The 19,826-nt window shown below is 37.2% G+C and overlaps 1 protein-coding gene across 3 annotated transcripts in view; it reads left to right on the top strand.

The window, feature by feature from the left end:
- KCNAB1 (potassium voltage-gated channel subfamily A regulatory beta subunit 1) overlaps window positions 1-19,826 on the top strand; it is a 176,997-nt gene that overhangs the window by 124,257 nt on the left and 32,914 nt on the right. For 2 of the 3 annotated variants that reach the window (XM_070946576.1, XM_070946574.1), the window contains exons 4-8: window positions 1,732-1,811; window positions 4,929-4,973; window positions 6,641-6,685; window positions 16,601-16,644; window positions 18,106-18,192. In XM_070946576.1, coding sequence (XP_070802677.1) covers window positions 1,732-1,811; window positions 4,929-4,973; window positions 6,641-6,685; window positions 16,601-16,644; window positions 18,106-18,192 — 301 coding nt within the window. The remainder of the gene's footprint in view (window positions 1-1,731; window positions 1,812-4,928; window positions 4,974-6,640; window positions 6,686-16,600; window positions 16,645-18,105; window positions 18,193-19,826) is intronic. The other variant, XM_070946575.1, reaches the window with a different exon arrangement.

Here is a 19,826-nt window from a genome sequence, read left to right as displayed (position 1 = left end):
GAAACTTTTGGGAAAAGTGTATTTTTGACGTTTGATGGCTAATAACACCACCTTTTTTTGGAGTTTCAAGATAATCATATTCCACTGCTAGAGTGGCCCAGACCTTAACCCAATTGAAAATCTATGGAGCCGACTAAAGAAATTTGTTAGTCAGAAGCGACCTAGCAATAAAACCCAGTTAATAGAAGCAATCATTCAATCTTGGTTTCACATTATAACAGCTGCAGAATTAAAAGACTTGGTTCACTCCATGGGAAGACATTGTAAGGCCATAATTCATGCTAAAGGTTACCTAACTAAGTATTAACTGATGTGATAATTTTTGTATATCTCATTTTTTCTATGGTGATATTTTTTGTATATTTCATTTTTTTCTATGTTTCACTTTTCTTCTTTATTCTGTAACTGCTATTCTAACAGCAAATCCTTCATAAAAGTTATTGCATTACATTCTTGATTAAATTATCTTTATACAGTTTTATGGTACTAATCCCAAAAAATGTGGTGTTATTAGCTAGTTTTAGAAAATACACTTTTCCCAAAAAGTTTCCACAATTTTGGCCACTACTGTATTTCATCTATGGTAATATAGCAGCCTAGTTCAAATTCGGCAAACTTGGTCTTCAAAGAAGGTAACATGGAACTCATAGCAAGAATATGCTTTAAAGCCGAGCAAGTTTGTTCTGGGTTTTGGCCAAAAAAAAAAAAAAAATCTAAAGGGATCTTACAGGGCTAGTTGACAAGATTGGTATATCTCCCCTTGCTCCTTGTCTTCTTAATGGCCTATATGCAGCCTTTTCCATTACCTCCTCTTAGCTACCACCCTTGAATTCAAGCACAGGATATCTGGTTCACTCCTCCCTGATCTTCTCAAGAGTCTTCTTTTCCCTTACTTGAAACTGCCAATGGCCTTGCTTGTTTCCCACCACCCAGCTCCTGAAACCTGCATGCCATACCCAAGCTTAGACCAATATTGCTGGGTCATTTCCAGATAAAATATAATGTACATCTTTTTTTGATCTAGACAAATGGGCCTCCTAATATGAGCTGTTCTGTGCGTTGTGCATATATCTGAAGCCACGATACCAAAGCTACAGAGAGAATGAAATGTGAATCAGGGAATCCTGACTCTCAATCACAACTGTTCTTAGACACATGATCTATCACTATCACATAGTAGAACACATTGGTTTCCTACTTCTGATGACCCCTAAGATTTATATCAAGAGTGCTTTAGATTATAATGTTATACCCATTTATGTAGGGGAAATCAACTCACATTGATTTTAATGATTTCCTTAATGCTAATGAACATATTGTAGCATACATTTTCATGATTGAAAAGTTATGTATATCACAAGAAAGCTGATTTGATAAACAGTTAATTGTAAACTATTAGTATTTATTACAATGTACATTGTATATCACATAAAGCTTAAGCATTGAAGGTGATTACGAGCAGTTTCAAGCTTGAGTTAGAAAACTAATGTACTTAACTACTTGAAATTGGTGTGAACAAGATCCCAAGTCTAAAAATGGGAGTATTGGTAAGAAATAATGGCAATCTACTTTCCTGCATCCTGAATTCAGTCCATGATTTAAAAATTAAGCTAGATTTGGCATTAAGCTCTGAAACTATTTCATAATGAGTCATTCCTGCAAAATTTGGACAATTGGGAACAGAGAGTTTTTATATTTCTAAGATTAATTAAATGTCTCTATTCCCAAAAGGTGGCTGAACATCTAATGACCATTGCATATGAAAGTGGCGTGAATCTCTTTGACACAGCAGAGGTATATGCAGCTGGAAAGTACGTATCTGTGCTTTTATTCTTCCATCATAGGTAGATCTTATTTCTAAACTGAATATTATGGTTTTGCAAGTAGGCACCATATAGATAAATGGCTAAACTTTAATTCACTTTTTTTTTAAAAAAAAATAATCCCATATTTAATGCAGGCCTCTCTACTAGACTGGGAAAACACCTGATTGAAAACATGGAGATCTGCTGTTTATCAGTATCAACCATATTGGGTTAGATGGATGGATGAAAATAATTACAGGTAGCTCTCAACTTATGACCACAGTTGGAACTATAATTTCCATTTCCATTGCTAACCAAGGCAGTTGTTAAGAGAGACATGTCTGACTTTATTCCCATTCTACCACAGTTGTTAAGCAGATCACAGCAGTTGTTACACACATCTGGCTTTTCCCATTGGCTTTGCTTATTAGAAGCCAGTTGGTAAGGTCACAAATGACGATCACCTGACCCTGGGATGCTGCAACCGATGTGAATACATACTGGTAGCCAAGCATCCAAATTTTGATCACATGACTGTGGGGATATTGTGATAGTCATGGGTGGCTGTAAGTCACTTTTCTCCATGCCATTGTAACTTTGAACAGCTGCTAAATTAATGGTTATAAATTGAGGATTACCTGTGTTTAGTATAAATCAGCTTCCTATGTTCTTGGACTAAAAAAAGAGAAAATAATGTCATCTAGAAGAAATGTGTTTGTTAAAATTAGCGAGGAGTTCCCTGTCTCTATTTCACATAACTGTGTATATACATGTATATGTATGTACTGTTGTAGCTGTTCTTCTGATAGGAAAACCAGGGATTTGTTTCATTTATGACACGAGAGGGATAGGAGATTCACCTCGTCCAATTTAGTAGGATTACAGTAATTCCTTTCTGCTAATACAGTAGTGAAAACTGCCTGAGCCAAATTGTTTCACAAAATAGCTCAAAAATAAAAAATAGTCATTTATTTGTAAATTCTCTCCAGGCCTGTTGATAGATGCCTGCCAAAGCTGGACTATGGTAGCAGGCAGAACTCAGGAAACAGGAAGAACGCATCACAACCAGGCCAAACTCATGCACAGCTTTTGTCTTAGTTGACACCATCATAAAGCAAAGGAGTTTTCTGCAATAGCTCAGTGGCCTTGGGGAATTCTGTCCATATGCCTATCCCATTTTCATACATGTTTCTTTACATAAAGTAAAGGTAAAGGTTTCCCTCGCACATATGTGCTAGTCATTCCCGACTCTAGGGGGCGGTGCTCATCTCCGTTTCAAAGCTGAAGAGCCAGCGCTGTCCGAAGACTTCTCCGTGGTCCTGTGTCTGGCATGACTAAATGCCAAAGGCGCACAGAACGCTGTTACCTTCCCACCAAAGGTGGTCCCTATTTTTCTCCTTGCATTTTTTATGTGCTTTTGAACTGCTAGGTTGGCAGAAGCTGGGACAAATAACGGGAGCTCACCCCATTACGCAGCACTAGGGATTCGAACCGCTGAACTGCCGACCTTTCTCTCAACAAGCTCAGCGTCTTAGCCACTGAGCCACCACATCCCATACACACAGACAAAACACATACGCCACTAAACACAGACAAAACATATACACAGAGACATAGGCCGTCCATCTGATGTACTTGTTCTGTTTATCTGAATTTATCTCAGTTCTCAGGATCTCCCCATACATCTTAGTTCTGCAATTCTCTATGTGTTCTGAATTTATTTAGGGATTTCAAATGCAGCAAGGCTTGCATAATACTGACTCTGAACCTGGGTTCCTCTAGATACTAATCTCTGGTCTCAATATCTCCATTAAAGCCAAAAACAAAAGACTTTGAACTTTAAAATGTAGATGCTTACTTAAAGGTAAAAGAATATTGGAAGTCTATTTTCTGGGGGGAAAGCTGCTAACATTTCACAAAACAGTTTGAGCACAACAAAAAATATCCCATATCCTGCAGTTGTGATTCAAGGCACCACAGACTGGTTTGCTTTAGTGGCCAGATGATTTGATGATATTTTCTGAGTAAAAATTGTGACATTTTGCTCTCCATGGACACAAACTCTGTTGCGACATTTGGAGACAGAGCAAAATGATTCCGTTAAATAGAGAGAGAGGAAATAAAACATTGGTTCCCATGTGTCTTAATGTCTATATTTATATTGCTTCTCTGCCATAAGCTGAGATGTGCATCAATTTTTTGTCCTTGCTTGCAGCCTCTTCATTCCTCCTTTTATACAATTCAGCAACCAAAGAATTTTCTGTTCCCTCCATGTCTCCAAACTGAAGAACTTCAAACCATAGCATAATACCCTGGTGAACTTAATAGAACTAGGAAGTTATAATTGATGAAAAACTTCTATGCTGCATGTACAGCTAAGTGTTTATTTCATTTCTGCCCTGTGCCAAAATCAAAATTATTAATTAGATTTTTACAAAGTGTGGGAAAGGATGATCTATTCAAACTTCCTTTGTATGAAATGACAAATTATTAAATAAGGATTTATGTTTTTTTATATTATTTATTAAACAAATTTATATAGCTGTCAAACTCACACACTGTGACTGTGGGCAATATACGGCAATAAAAAGCCAAAATCAAAAACCCACTCCTTCCCCCATAGCAGTGACAAATCCAATCAAACAAGCCACTTCATCAGCTCAATATCAACCCAGGGTCTCCAAAGCTGCTGACAGAACCATACCTAGAGGGTCTTTCAGAAAAATAACAAGGTGGGGAGACCAATTTTATCTCTGGGGGAATGATCTTCCACAAGGAGGGAGCCACTGTAGAGAAGGCCCTTTTTCTTGGTCCCACCAAATGTATTTATTTAATAGATGACAATCACATGTCCTGCCTTCCCACTGAGCCAGGTAGAGCTAACTAGGGAAAAGTGGTCCTTTAAACAGCCTCACACCAAGTCATGTAGGGCTTTAAAGGTGATAACCAGCTTCTTAAATCGCACCTGGAAATAAATTGGCAACCAATACAGCTCCCCCCCCAAAAAAAGAAGTGACACCTGTTCAAATATTGTGAATAATTAAACACATGAATGGCATAGGTTGCCTGACAAACGAATTTTGAAAATACTTATGATCTGTAAATGTTTTTTTATTTTTACAGGGCTGAAATTATTTTGGGAAACATTATCAAAAAGAAAGGCTGGAGGTAGGATGTTTTGTTGTTTATATGCTCTTTGTGTTAACTGTAGAATGGAGAATAATTCAGACTCGGAGAACTCTGCCAGCTTGTGCTTCTAAGGCTTTGCAGTCCTGATCTCACATCCAAGCCTATTGCCTGGCTAATTCTGAGTTTCCTATTTATGTAAGAGACCATAGAGACCAACTTCTACCAACTGCTCTATTGACGGTTTGCTTAAGAAGCTGGAATACTTCCAATACCTTGCCCTTATGGAGCTAGGCAAAGTTTTGAAGATATCTTTAAATAACTATAAAAGATACGTTCCGCTTAGCTTTTCCAAGTTTCTATTTAGATTTATACAGGTCCCAATTTTATTGAGTTTGTTCTGATTTAATGCATGTGTCTAGGCATTCTTATCAGTTTATAGAAATGTAGTCACGTAATGTTTTATGACTCTATCTACAGTAGTCTTACAATTTTTTCAGGCAAAGGAAAAGGAGGGATATTTAAGGGCTAAACCCATTCTCTCACTTTTCCTGAGGGACATGGATGTAGGTACCTGTCAGAATTTGCTTCCCCTTTAGGCAAGCAGATTTTTAAAAGAATGGTACCCTTCAGCTTTACCTTTTTAAAGCCCATTGACTTCATCCCAGTTCAACTATTTGAAAATGCAGCGCCAACATATATCCTTCCCAGAGTGCCTGTCTGAAAGTACTACAGGTAGGGAGGTGCAGGCCATCAAAAATCTGCTTCTTTCTGCTGCCAATTTGCGCAGAGTAGTTTTTTCCAGACCAGTATGTTTTTACTGAATTAAAAAATAATAATCTGTAGAAACACTTGCCAAATTGAAACAAAGGTGGAAGTGGAATTCACTTAATCTCTTTCACATTTTTAAATTTTAGAAAGCCCAACATGCTCTGTGCTTTATAGAGAGATTGCAGTCTGAATTGTCAGTCATATGACAGTTCAGAAAAACGATGAAGAATGGAAGAAATTTCTCACTCTCTTTTTGAAGGAAAAAAGCCAAAGTACATAATATAGATCAAAAATGTTTTCAGGTGCCTGATACAAGCAAATAGCCGAACTGTTATATTTTTTGAGATTCAGGTGGTTTTACTTCCAAGATCTTGAGAGATCTCATGAGAGAATCATACGAAATTTTAGCTACAGCTGCTGCTTCTTACTACTTCCTGCTATTACTACTACTACTTTTATATAACATTGAACATAAAAAGAAAAAAAATGGAACAATTGAAAAAAGAAAGAATGATGTATATTGAATTGTAGCAATACTACAGTATTGTTTTATTCTGGGGTTCCATGGGCATTGTCAAATGATGCACAAATTCATTGCCAATGATAAATGAGAACATTCTGTAGCTGCTTCAGCATGTTTTTTAGATATTGTCATGATGATAAGGTATCTCTGTTTTCTCAAATCTCTCATATTATAGATGTTTTCTTAAGAAAAGAATTAGACTGAGCATTCAATAACAACCCTACAACTTTAACATGTAGAGGTCATAACGTTAGCAATTGCACTAAATCTTTTAGATGACTTTCTGTTCAGAGGCATAGTCTAAATTGGCAATGTAGGAGGTGAGACTGCATTAGGAAAAACAGGAACTACAATGGTATTTCTTAAGGAATCTGTTTTGAACAAAACTGAAATTTCATTTGCTTTGTTTGTTTAGGAGATCAAGTCTGGTCATTACAACAAAGCTCTACTGGGGCGGAAAGTAAGTACTTTATACTGTGATTTCCTTTGCTACAGAAATAATGTATTTCTCTAGCTTTGTGTGTGTCTTTATATAGTACATGCTTATATCATAAGTAGCAACATGACATGGTACTACTTTATTACATCTTAGTTGGTGTAGGCACTAATTTGGCTTCTTCCAAAAAAAAGAATAGGCAAGCCTTTTGATTTTAAAACTGGTTATTCTCTCAGTAAATGTATTTGGCGAAAATGTCAGATATTGGAAAAAGAAAATTTATTGGACCTGCTCAGTTAATTAGAGGGATGCCATATTCTCTCCAGTTTTTCATTCTCCCTTCAAAGGCCCTTTTTTGGGTTGTCCAAAACCAAAATTTAGCATGATCTGTAAACCACTTAAAGTCTAGATTTGTCCAGGGAACATTTGCTAAAGTTAAATTTTTGCACAAAGTACAACTTTAAACTAAAACTTTGGATTTTAAATTCCACAATCCGGTATCATGTCTATTTTCAAAAGGTAACACAAATGCAATATATTTGGCAATGTAATATTTCATTTGAAGATTGAAATATGTGAATCAAACATGGCACTGAATTGTATATTTAATAGTTTTAAACTCAACCTGACTCTTGGTCCAGAGTCCCAGAAATGTTGAAATACTGACAAAAAGGATACTTCTCTTGAACACAGAAATATCACAATGAAACATGGAATATTTCTCCATTTGTACCTAAGCATAGCTAAACATGCCTATTGTCCTAACATCCTTTCTTCCTCATATGGTTGCTTTTATCTCATCCTGTGCATATCTGAGGCAATTTAATATTATTCTTAGCTGTTCCCAGCTCAAAATAGTTTTTTTTTTTTTACTACAGTTGCAATCTGACCTCTTTCATCTATCATTCAATCGAAGTTACTTTTGAAGCTTTAGGCTGGTACATGCAAGCATCCTCCTTTGCCCCTACTCACTAATATATTGTCCTTCAGGCTCATTCTTTTGGGGGCTGTAGGAAAGTGTGAATGCTTCAAACTAGATAGTTTCATGAACTCACCAAGTCTCCAATTTGATATTTAGATTAGAAGTAGCATAGAAGTGTGAAGCGAGCCAGTCCCTTTCCCTTACTTCAGTCGACCTCTGACTGAGGTCTACATCTAGATGTTAGTAGAAATCTCACCTGCCTGTCAGCTGTTGTATGATCTTTCAGAAGAACCACAAACCAGTGGTTAAAATTAGCCTTCACATTTGACAGATGCACTGGGGATACACTGGTAAGAGGAACTAAGATGAAGCTCTCCCACTGCAATAAGCACCTGTTCCACACCCTTGTCATATATTCATTCAACAGTCAAGCACAGTTGCAGCATTCTTCTGGAAGAGCAGTAAATCTGTCTGAACAGGAGTTTAGCACACTCTCAAAAGGACACTAAACCCATGTTTCAAAGTAGCCTGAAAAATCAGCTGACTGATGCTGAAGGGCTGCATGATGAAGCATGATCTCTCCCACTTCACTCCATGATCTACCACCTGCTTTTCAGGTATGCCAATAGATGTTGCAGTCTAGCAGGATATCTCCCCCCCCACCCCTTCTTCTACTAGCTTCTTCAAGCCCTGGCAGCTTCAAAATGGGCTACTAGGGCTGGGAGTGATGGCATTGGAAGGGATGAGCTGAGGTGGCACAGTGGTTAGAGTGCAGTACTGCAGGCTACTTCAGCTGACTGCTAGCTGCAGTTCAGCAGATCGAATCTCACCGGCTCAACGTTGACTCAGCCTTCCATCCTTCCGAGGTGGGTAAATTGAGGACCCAGATTGTTGGGGGCAATGTGCTGACTCTGTAAACTGCTTAGAGAGGGCTGTAAAAGCACTATGAAGCGGTATATAAGTCTAAATGCTATTGCCATTGCTAAAGGGATAGGACTGGTCATCTACAGTACATAGACTGGAAGGGGTGTCATCACTCTCCATGTATTTCATGGTGAAGGAGAAGAATGAGTCTCAGATGAAGCAGTGGGAAGATTGCCTAACAGACCTTGGGAACACAGAAGAAATTACAGGGAGAAACCAGACCATTACAGAACAGATTCGTGAGTCCTGTGAAGGAAAAAAGCATGAGTAGTAGACTCAGAGTAACTCCACCTTAAATCACACTAGGTAGAAGTTGCATGGGAGATTGACTTTGGTAGGCTTTTGAGATTCTATTACTCTACCAGCAATAAATAACTTTTTTATAAAAACCAAGTGATTCTTGCTTCCCAGCTTCTTAACAGTATCCCAGGAGTGTCTGAAGTGACACCAATAAAATGTCAGCATTTTGCAAATAGAGTATCTTCTCTTTTACATATTATCTTAGACGTTCTGAACATTAAATGATAACCACATGTCTTCCTCTGCTGTTTCTTAGTTGTATAATTTCAACTGTAAGACCTTTGGGGAAGAGAATTCTCATCCATGTAATACTTATTATCAGTTGGGGAACAGGATAGATGTGAATAATAACTTTTGCAGAAATGAAAGCGTTTTATTAAATGTAAGAATGTTAAAAATATCTGGCTCACCCATGGGCATAAGCTCAAATCATTTCCTGCAGCAAGACCAAATCAAGACCATTTTCTTTCATTAGCATTGAGCGCAGCTTGCTCTCATGTACACTCATTTTCTCACTTGCCCTCTTTCTTCCCTTACATACAGATAGATGAAAAAGGAAAGATTTTTTTCCCTCTCTCATAGAACTGACATCCAGTTTTTGCTAGTTAAAATTATCTTCAAAGTGTCAAAACCAGATTTAGAATTTAGAGATTAAATTATTCAAAGTTGAATGGCTTTTGCTTTTTTAAAAATATTTCATTTAGTCAAAAACAAGACAAGGTGCATCCTAAAAGAATGCCTAGTGTTGGAAAGACACCATGATCTATAGATAGCCAAGAGCTTCAGTACTGTATACTTTTTACAAGTTTATCAAGTTTTGGTTTAATCAAGTTATGTTTATTATTAATTCAATTTATATGACCATCCATCTCCATAGAGTAACTTGAAGTGGCTAACACCACTTAAAGTCATAATGCAAATTAAATACCTATTACGACAACTGAAGCAAGAAGACAATCTGCTGCAAAGAATCTGATGTGGTGCTGTGATCAATCCAACCCCAATCTTCAAAGCTTTCCAAAAAGCCAGCAGGATCAGGGCCAATCTAATTTCAGGATGGGTAGTGGGTGGTTTGATGGATTCCAAGAGGGCAGATACTGCAACAAAAAAGGCATGCTTTGTGGAAATGCAAAGGGTCGAGCTTGGATTGAATATGGAGTCTACTGGGGAGATCAGAGTAGAATTTCTGGGAGAATTTGATGAGTTAAAGAGTTGGTTTGCTTATTAGAGATGCAATGCAGAAACATTGATTTATTTATTTTTTTTTGCATCTTTTATCCTATTGAGCAGTAGAGACATTAGGAGTAGAGATAGCCAAGCAAGGAATTCCATCTTCCTTCCTTTGTGCCTTCCTTCCTTCTTCCCTCCCTCCCTCCCTCTCTCCCTCCTTCCTTCCTTCCTTCCTTCCTTCCTTCCTTCCTTCCTTTCTTCCTTCCTTTCTTCTTTTCTCTGACTAGAAAATGCCTCCTAAGATCTTCCCTTTAGCTTGTTTTCCACAGGAAAATGTAGAGAACTTATTTTTGTCTTTCCTCCTGTATGAGTACAGAAAGTTAATAAAAAAAAACAGGGTTTCTGTCAAGTCACAGAATCTTCTGAATAATTTTACTGACATTTTTGTACTTTAAGCATTTGGCTATAGATATTTTTCATGAGTTCATTTCTACTCATATGTGTTGTTCTGCTAAACTGGGACCCCAGTGAACAAATTGAAAGACTCCCTCAAATTATCCATGAAACGTTCATCACTGGTGAAACTGAACACCATTTATGTAGTTAAATATTTATAACCGGCACTATATTAATTCTGTTCCTCAGTTTCACTGTTTTTCTTTTCTATGTTCCATCTGGATTGCCTGTGATTTTGATTTCATGGTGACTCGATTTCTTCAGGTTGGAGGTTTCAGAACCTTCCCTCATAGTTGAAGTGGAATTGCTAGAAATACCACTTCAAGAGTAAATTGGAGAGTTAAAAGGAAAGATTTAAAAGATGATTGGCATGTCAACTTTGCTAAAAGCTATATTGGCAGTTGCTATATCGACAGTTGCTTCAGCAGAAGAAAATCTTCAGCCTAGTTAGCCACTATGAAACTATATATAATGATGGGGTGGTGGCACAGGTATACAGTATGCAATATAGTCTAGTGAAGAGAAGGACGAGGGGAGACATGATAGCAGTGTTCCATATTTGAGGGGCTGCCACAGAGAGGAAGGGGTCAAACTATTATCCAAGGCACCCAAAGGCCAGACAAGGAATAATGGATGGAAATTGATCAAGGAGAGATTTAACCTAGAAATAAGGAGAAATTTTCTAACAGTGAGAGCAATCAACCAATGGAACAGCTTGCCTTTGAAATTTGTGGGAGCTTCACCACTGGAGGCTTTCAAGAAAAGATTGGACTGCCATTTGTCAGAAATGGTGTAGGGTCTCCTGCTTGGGCAGGAGGTTGGACTAGATGACCTATAAGGTCCCTTCCAACTCTATTAATCTGTAATCTATTTGCCCCTAACTAGGGTATGTGTAAAAAGAGTTAGATTTTGAGGATGGTCTCAAGAATGAGATCAATCATTGTCCTTTTTTCCTACCAATGCTTTCTCAAATAGCTGCTCTAAAAGCTCATTTGAACCCTTTGACTTTTGTTAAGGTATATTTCAAAAGAACCCCATCTCCCATTTGTCGTGCTTATTCTCCTTCTCTTCCTCAGCACCCATTCTTCCTGTGAAAGAGGAAAAGTTTTGTGGATTCCACCCAGGCAGAAGAATCATTTTTATTTGGCCAGATGCCAATTTGGGAACAGAGGAGAGTGAGGAAAATGAAGATGCTGTCCTTCTTTTCATTTTGGAGCTGCTTCAAACTTTTCTTTTTTTCCCCCGGCACGTTGTTTTTCTTTGGATAGAAGGGAGAAAAGCAGGCAGAATATGCAGCTTTGCCTTTAATTTCTAGGAACTTTCTGGAACTGCAGAGAGTAGGAAGAAATGAGAGGATTCCCCTCAGATCCCAAGAAAGGCCCAACTCCAGTTTGTACTCTTGTATGTAGAAACTTTCTAAACGGATCATCTCTTTTGCATATGTAAAGGTAAAGGTTCCCCCGCACATGCGTGCTAGTTGTTTCTGGCTCTAGGGGCGGTGCTCATCTCCGTTTCAAAGCCGAAGAGCCAGTGCTGTCCGAAGACGTCTCTGTGGTCATGTGGCTGGCATGACTCAACACCAAAGGTGCATAGAGGCTGTTACCTTCCCACCAAAGTGGTCCCTATTTTTCTACTTGCATTTTTTACGTCCTTTCAAACTGCTAGGTTGGCAGAAGCTGGGACAAGTAATGGGAGCTCACCCCATTACGCGGCGCTAGGGATGTGTACATGCACACAAATACACATCCACTCAGACACAAGTGTGCCTTTTATTAGGCCTGCAGGAACATTCATTATCCACAAGGCTCAGTTAGCTTCCTGAATGACTAGGATGGTTCTTACATCTGTTCCTTTTATTGTGGCCTTCGTTTTTCCATCAAGATGTCAAACAATTTTTAAAAGATTTCACTTCTCAGTGTTTTAATGAGCAATGCAATATTACAACATGGCAAATAAAAAAAAGGATGAAACAAAAGCAAAAGAGCAGATGTCCCAATATCAGCTGAAAATTACCAACTCAGGAAATCTATTTTTTTAACCTTTAGATTTGAATCCTGCCCTATACACATTTTTTATTGCATGATGTCAGAATTTGTAGTCAGGGATTTTAGACAAAGATCTGTCCCTGTCACACTCCTTCAACACATGAAAAATAATTAAAATGTACTAAAGGCAGTACTAAACTCTACTGAGGAGAAAGAAGGGCGGAATCCCAGAACTTGATAGGGGTCATTTGAGTCTTATTAATTCTGCAGCGTGCAATGACAACAGTCAAAGCAGCCACCACACTGTGATAGAAGCTCCGCCTGTTTGGTATGTCCTGTGAGTGTGTAGGATCCCCTGTGATGCCTACCATCTTGACTTCAGATACTCCTGAAATTTCAACATCCAAGACAAATGGCTGTCCCATCCCTACTTTCTGTGGCTCTTATTGGGATTTTTTCCCATCATTCAGTTAAAATCTCTTTCCTGGACCTTGAATCTTACTCCACATTCTGCACACTGAATAATTAAGCCAGCCCCTGACTTTCTCTGTGATATTCTTTGAGGTATTTGAAGAGTGACGTATTGTCTGTAGTTCTCCCTTCTGAAAGTTAACATGTCCAGTTGTTTTCATTTCTCATCACAAGCCCCATGATTATTTTTGCTCCTATTTCAGTTTTTCTGAAAGACAGTAGCTGGATCAACACAGAATAAAGTAGAACTATTATTTTTCGTGCTTTGGATCTGTTGGTATTAAATCAACAACCTAAAATAGCATTTACCCTTTTTACAGCCACACCACAATGCTGATTCATATTCAGTGTGCAGTCAGTTACTGTTCCTAGACCTTTTTCACAAGTCCTATGACCAAGTTTTTAGTCATACATTCTATATTACTTGCTTTTCACTTGTTTGTTTGTTTTGCTTTTGATTAAGAGAATCTCTTTAGGGCAATCACTGCTTTGTTACATTCATTGTGAGGTAAATGGTGGGCTGATGAGCCATTTAAAGATTGTGGCATCACACATGTCCTTGTTTTCCAAGCTAATTCAAGGAAATATGGAAAGGAGAGCTCATCTGTCAGGTACATACCCTTGTGGTTATGTTCCTATTGTTTGCTGCTATTAATAGAATATACTCCAAATATCAAAAGATGATCTGGACTGAATTTGGCAGATAACGGGGGTTTCTCTTCGTAAAATCTAATTCCCATTTTTTTTCCAAATCATTTCTATGCATGAGCAGTTTAAACACTCCAACTTTGGCCTTTGTTTTTGCTTTCCATATTTGAGAACCTCTGTGTTATGTAAATTAAAAATAATTATTAAGTGACATATTTATCTCCTGTCCAACTTTAACCACAATGAAATACAGTAATTCATTTACTCACATCATTTTGTTTATCATCTGAGGAGATAGTAGGAACACAAGATTCAAGAAGCTTTGCTTTAACCTATTAATATTTATTTTACTTTTATCTTATTAATTTTATATGAGGTACCTTGTGCAACTTTTGTCTTACCTATGAATTTGATAATTATTTCATCTCTTCAAATCATTATTAAAAATATGAGAGAGGCTCTAGAACTAATCCTTGTAATCTTCCCCCCCTTCCCCATTTGTCTCTGCAGTTTAATGACAATGAATGAATTTTGAATACAGGTTTGCTTCAGCTATCAATCCACTTAATTGGAATGCTATTTAAGTCATTTTAGTTAGTTTGCTGGGCTATTTTGTCAAATGCTATGATGGACTATTTTATCAAATGCTTTGCTGAAATCAAGTTATACTACACCTAAAGCAACCCCTTAATCTACCAAGGAAGTTAACTAATAAAAAATGAGATGGTCTGTTAGGTTAGGATATGTTCTTGTCAACTTAGTGCCAATGCCTAATCATTACCTTTCATTGTTTGCAAGATGTTTACAGATTATAGAACTGCTCAAGAACTTTCCCAGATGTCAGTTTACAATCTTCCCAGTTATCTGTTAAACTGACAGTCAATAGTATCCTTTTTCATCTTTCTGAACATTGAAACAGCATTTGCTCTTCCTAGAATATGAATTGATCAACTTCAATTTTCCTTCGTTGTCTGTTCGTACTGTACTATCTTCAGAGCAGTTAATATACTATTTTCTTTTTATTTTATTTTGAATATATAAAGGCACCAACCTTGCTTTAACTTTCTGACACCTTCTCTACAATTCTAGATTATCAACTTTTTGGGTGACAAGGCCTTATTTTCAATTCTTTTGTTGAATCAGTGCCAAAGTAGAAAATGATGACAACATGATTGATATGAAGAATTTTGTTACAAAGTACGATGGGATTTAATTGTTATTTGAAAGCCTTATAATGTGCAAGTGTTATTGCTTCTTGAACCAAAAATCATCCTAAATTAATGTCACACTATATATGAATATAAATAAGCATTTGTTTGTTAACTAGAATGCTAATTTTTTTTTTAATTTTGATTTGAAGGGCTTCTCATAGATGTCTTTGCTATTTATTCCAAATAAAATGGAAGTTTAAATTTTCTGATTTTTTAAAAAAATCTCTAAAATCCATAGTGAACTGTATTCTTTCTTTTAAATATAAGCCTGGTCCAACCCTAGATAGCTTCTGAGCCAAGAAGTAGTCACCAGACACCATTAGGTGCTGACAAGTAATAGTTGAAGATCAAAACCAAGATGACTTTAAAACAAGAAGAAAGATGGCAAAATAATGTTTTGTTGAGAAGTGAAATTGTGACAGGTTTCTTTTGAACTGGAGGTGTATTTTGCTATGCATGGGTGGCAATTGACACAGAAAAACAAAAGTGGAGGTTTTTATGCTTTACTATTTATAGTGAGACTACTTACAACAAGCATTTACAACAGGTATATTCAACACAGTCCTAGTGTTCATCTGGTATCACATTTCCACCCAGAGACTATCCTCCCCTCTCCCCTCCCCCACTAGCTCTCCTGCTTTCTGTCCTTTTCTCTCCATCTCTTTCCTCTGTTTCTGGGCTTGTTGAGAAAGAATGAAAAGAAAGGAACAGGCTGGACTTAACTGTAATTACTCAGCATGGCATGAACTTTCTCCTGGATCTTCTCAGCTGAATGCCTTCTGCTTCTCTGTTTGGGGAAGAACCTCTGGTTCTCTTCTTTCAGAAGAAGCTCTCTCATAGTCTTCTGTCCAGTCCTTCCCACCCCCACCCCCCGGATCAGGGCTTTGCTAATGACTGAGAAACTCCTCCTTCCCATTTTGGGATTGGCATGAAGATGTCCTTTCTCTGGGTCTTCACTTCCCTCTTTCCAGGGAAGTCACCTATAGATCTTTATTCTTCTTTTCTGACCAGGAAATAACAAATGTTCTGCACATGCATATAACTTAACTTTCCAGTTTTTCTCTTCATTCATTCATTCATTCATTCATTCATTCATTCATTCATTTCCTATCTTTGTTGGCCCAAAAATACTTTCAAAAAGACAATAGGACTTTTAACAAATTTTCTTGAAAACATTTCACCTTTCACCCAAGATGCTTCTTCAGTTCTCAGAACTGAAGAATTGAAGAAGCTTCTTGGATGAGAAGTGAAACGTCTTAAAGCAAAATAAAAAAAATAAAAAAACACATTTGAGGCAGCCCTGACCTGGATGACTAAGAACCTCATAGGCATTCCTGCCTATGATTGATTTTTATAAATAAATCAAAGCGGCAAAAACTTACGTAATATCCTTCCTCCATTTTCTCCTCTTCTTCTCCCCTCCCCTCTTTCTTTCCAGTTTTGGTCAAACCAGTAGCATACTCCTAGCAACCGAGGAGGTGGGTGTCTCTCCAGGGCTCTAGTCCCCAATGCCTATACAGTATATACCAGGCTAGATCAATGATATTGCTATCTCTATAATTCCTCTCAACAGCCTGGTCAGGTCAATAGCCATCATGTCAGCACAGTTGCCCTTCAAGGGCCAAAACTGAGCTTTTTCTCTCTTTTTCCGATTCCATTTAATGACTCACAGCAGCAGAACAACAGTCAGACCAGGCCACAAAAAACCATATGCCACAGTTGCTTGTCAACATGTATGGTAGCATACTTTATCCGAGGGCATTATTATTAGTAAAATATTTGATACTGTTTTTAACAAATAGTTTTCCATACTAATCAAACATATGAAAATAATGTGTACATTTTTTTGCAGAGCTGAAACAGAAAGAGGACTTTCAAGGAAACACATTATTGAAGGTATTTGCTATTTATTTATACAAGTATTTATAAGCTTCAAGGACTCAGGTTTGTTTGCGGGCAACAAACAAAACAAGATCTCACCATTCCTATTCTGTAAATAATAATGCTTTATATTTTATACTCCGTGAACTGTTACAATGATCAGTTACATTATTTTTGTACAGTAATCCAAATGAAGGACCAGGGCTGAGAAATAAATTTAAATGAAAGCTTAAACCAGTTTTGAGGATGCTCATTTCCACTGGAATTCAGAATGTTTTGAATTGCCTCTGCCTCCACATTTTCCAAAACTGCACTGTAGTATATTTCTTTTTCTACGCAAAGTAGTAAACCATTCTATAGATCCTATGTAGTGTAGTATTGGACTCAGATTTAAGTTTACTGTTAGCTATGGAAACTCATCAGATAATTTTGAACCAGTATCTAACTTAGTCACACCTACTATAAAGAAATAATATTTCCATCTAAGTCTGCTTGAGATTCTGGAGAAAAGGCAGGATATAGATTGAGCAAGTAAACCAACCCAAAAAATCTGGGACACCCATGTGAGATCATCAGGAACTGCCTTCTCACTTATGTTAAAATGAAACTTTCCATATATTAAGAGGAGTATCCAAGACACTTCTTTGTGTCTTACCATCATCATAAGAGAAGAAATATAATAGCAACCAGGTCTAGATGGTCAGGCTGCAATCATTCCCAATTCTAGCCAGTTTGGAGAAGGTAGTTTGAAGATCCCATCTTGATACCTATTTTCTTTTGATGCACCACATTGAAGTTATATGTTTATTATGAAATGATTGTAATTAATATGTAACTCTAATTTATTCTTCTATTTTGGGTATTCAATTTGTGGAAAGTCTTAAATAATTTCTAAGTGTGTGGAAATACACTTTGGGAACTGGGGATATGCAAATAAATAAATCCTAAACCAAGACTCGTACCACTGTGGCATGAACTTGATTAAATGCGCCTTTCTGCAACTGCTGAGTGCCAGCACCTGGATAGCTCCTAAATATAATGCACTGTATGCAGTCATTCAAAGTGTAAAGATCCATGAATTCAATTTCCAGTTGAGGGTTTGAACCCCGTATAATAAAATCTGGCAATTTATTGAAGGGTTTCAATATGTAAGAAAAGAGTGCTTCCTGTTGTTTAAGTTAAAACAGGATGAATGTCTAAACGTTGCCTCTTGAGGATGAACTGGGTTGAGGATGAGGGGTTGACTGGCAAATGCTTGCACTCTCCAATCCAGTTTTCATCCTAACAAACAGACAGAATAAATCCATGCAAAAAAGAGAGAAAGATTCTTCTCTTGTTTTGGTTCTTTTTAATAGGCAATATAATTTTACCTATTCCCCACTCTACCTTCGAGGAACACTTAGATGGATGATGCTTCTGAGCTATTACATTTCTTGTTGTGTGCTTGGCTCTAATGATCCCCTGTTTCATTTCTAGGATTAAAAGCCTCTCTCCAGAGACTGCAGCTTGAATATGTGGATGTGGTCTTTGCAAATCGACCAGATGGTAATACTCCAATGGAAGGTTAGCAATAAATTTAATAAAAACGTTTTGCTTGATTGATCTTGGCTCATATGTCTATGCTGCTTATGACAGGATAGGAAAATGGTTATCCTTAAGTATGCAGGGAAATTATATAAGAAACTCTTTTAAGTCCTGATTCTTTGGAGTCTTCAATATTTTTATTAGGATACCCGTACTTAGAGTAGTAGATGTGTATTTATGTAACCCACATAATACTTAATTGTACTTAACTGTAAGTATTGCTAGAGCAGTTTTCAACGTCTTTTGTTTGTGCTGCATAAATGCTTCCTTTTCTTAGTTATTTGTATTTTAATTGACTTAGGATTTCAAGTTGATACTGTAATTTCTGTGTATCTCCCATCACAGATGGCAAAACCACCCATTATTAAATCATACAAATTTACATAGTTGGCATGTTCCATTTTATTTACAGTATTTATTTAAGAAATAGATGACCACCCATCTTAACTAATATGCTTTGAGTGGTGAACAAGAACATAAAAATACAATGAACAGACAAAAACTAATTAAAAACCAATTAAGGCAAATGACTTGGAACATATTTTATACCATACACATAAAGTGCATAAAATTAGTTTTAGGAATCACTGCCAAAAATGCATACTGATTTCATACTAATGAAATTGACCCAAAAAACCCCCAGTAAGAAATGAACTTTACATGTGAAAAATTAAAAATTGAGCATGGATACAGGTGTTTCCATATATACACGAAATCACCATACAACAGCTGAAAGAACTGTTTGAGTTTCTTTAAACTCAAGGCCAGTGCATCATCAATAAAACATAAATTGGGTTATTAGTTGATGCTGGGGACAAAAACAAGTCTAAGTAGGGAAGGTTAGCCAACCCCCTTTATAGAGTTAATTTGATTGTGATTCATTGATCAGGTTATCAAGTTAATGTGCATGGCTTTAAAATGAAATAGCAAATGGATGCAGTGCCATTCTTAAGTTAGAACAAAGAATGAGAGAAAGCATATCAAAAGTACCTTCATTCCTCTAGCTGATCTCTAAAAGCCTTGGGTTCTCAGTGCTAATTGTTAGTTCCTCCTTGTCCTAGTTAGCATTCTTGCAGTTAGCACTTTCACATCTCATTACTGCTTGCAATGTTCTTCACACCTGAGTGTTCCTAGCGCCTAATTGATTATGGCCGAGCCAATGCTTAATTTTCCCAAGGAAGATGTACGTGTATAAAGGGCTTTTTAGCGTACGTCCAAGAATTGCTTCTCTGGATATTACAGAGCTTGTCATACCACTGATTCATTCCTCCCACCACTAACTGCATACAGTAGCTGCTAGTAAATATATGATCTATTATACAGTTTCTGCACTTCTTATTTCCAGATATCAAATTAATGACCTCCAATTAAAAGGGATAATTCTGTGGGAGGTTCTCTTCACGATAGCTACTTCTAAATGTTGTGCCAAAGCAGGTATTATTCAGAACAGACTTTGAAATGTGTAGACAAAGCCAACCTCCCCTGCTCCCCCCTCCCCCCCCATTTATACCCTCTGGGGTGACATCACATAGCTGACTTGCCTCCTGAAGTCCTTGAACATTGGAAGAAAGATTTTAAAGAGGTTACCCATTGCTAGTCCATGATATGGATTG

This window comes from Pituophis catenifer, unplaced genomic scaffold, assembly GCF_029215685.1.
Source record: "Pituophis catenifer annectens isolate HBS135680 unplaced genomic scaffold, rPitCat1.0.hap2 SCAF_6, whole genome shotgun sequence".
NCBI classification, from domain to species: domain Eukaryota; kingdom Metazoa; phylum Chordata; class Lepidosauria; order Squamata; family Colubridae; genus Pituophis; species Pituophis catenifer.
This window is presented reverse-complemented; position numbering and strand designations above follow the sequence as displayed.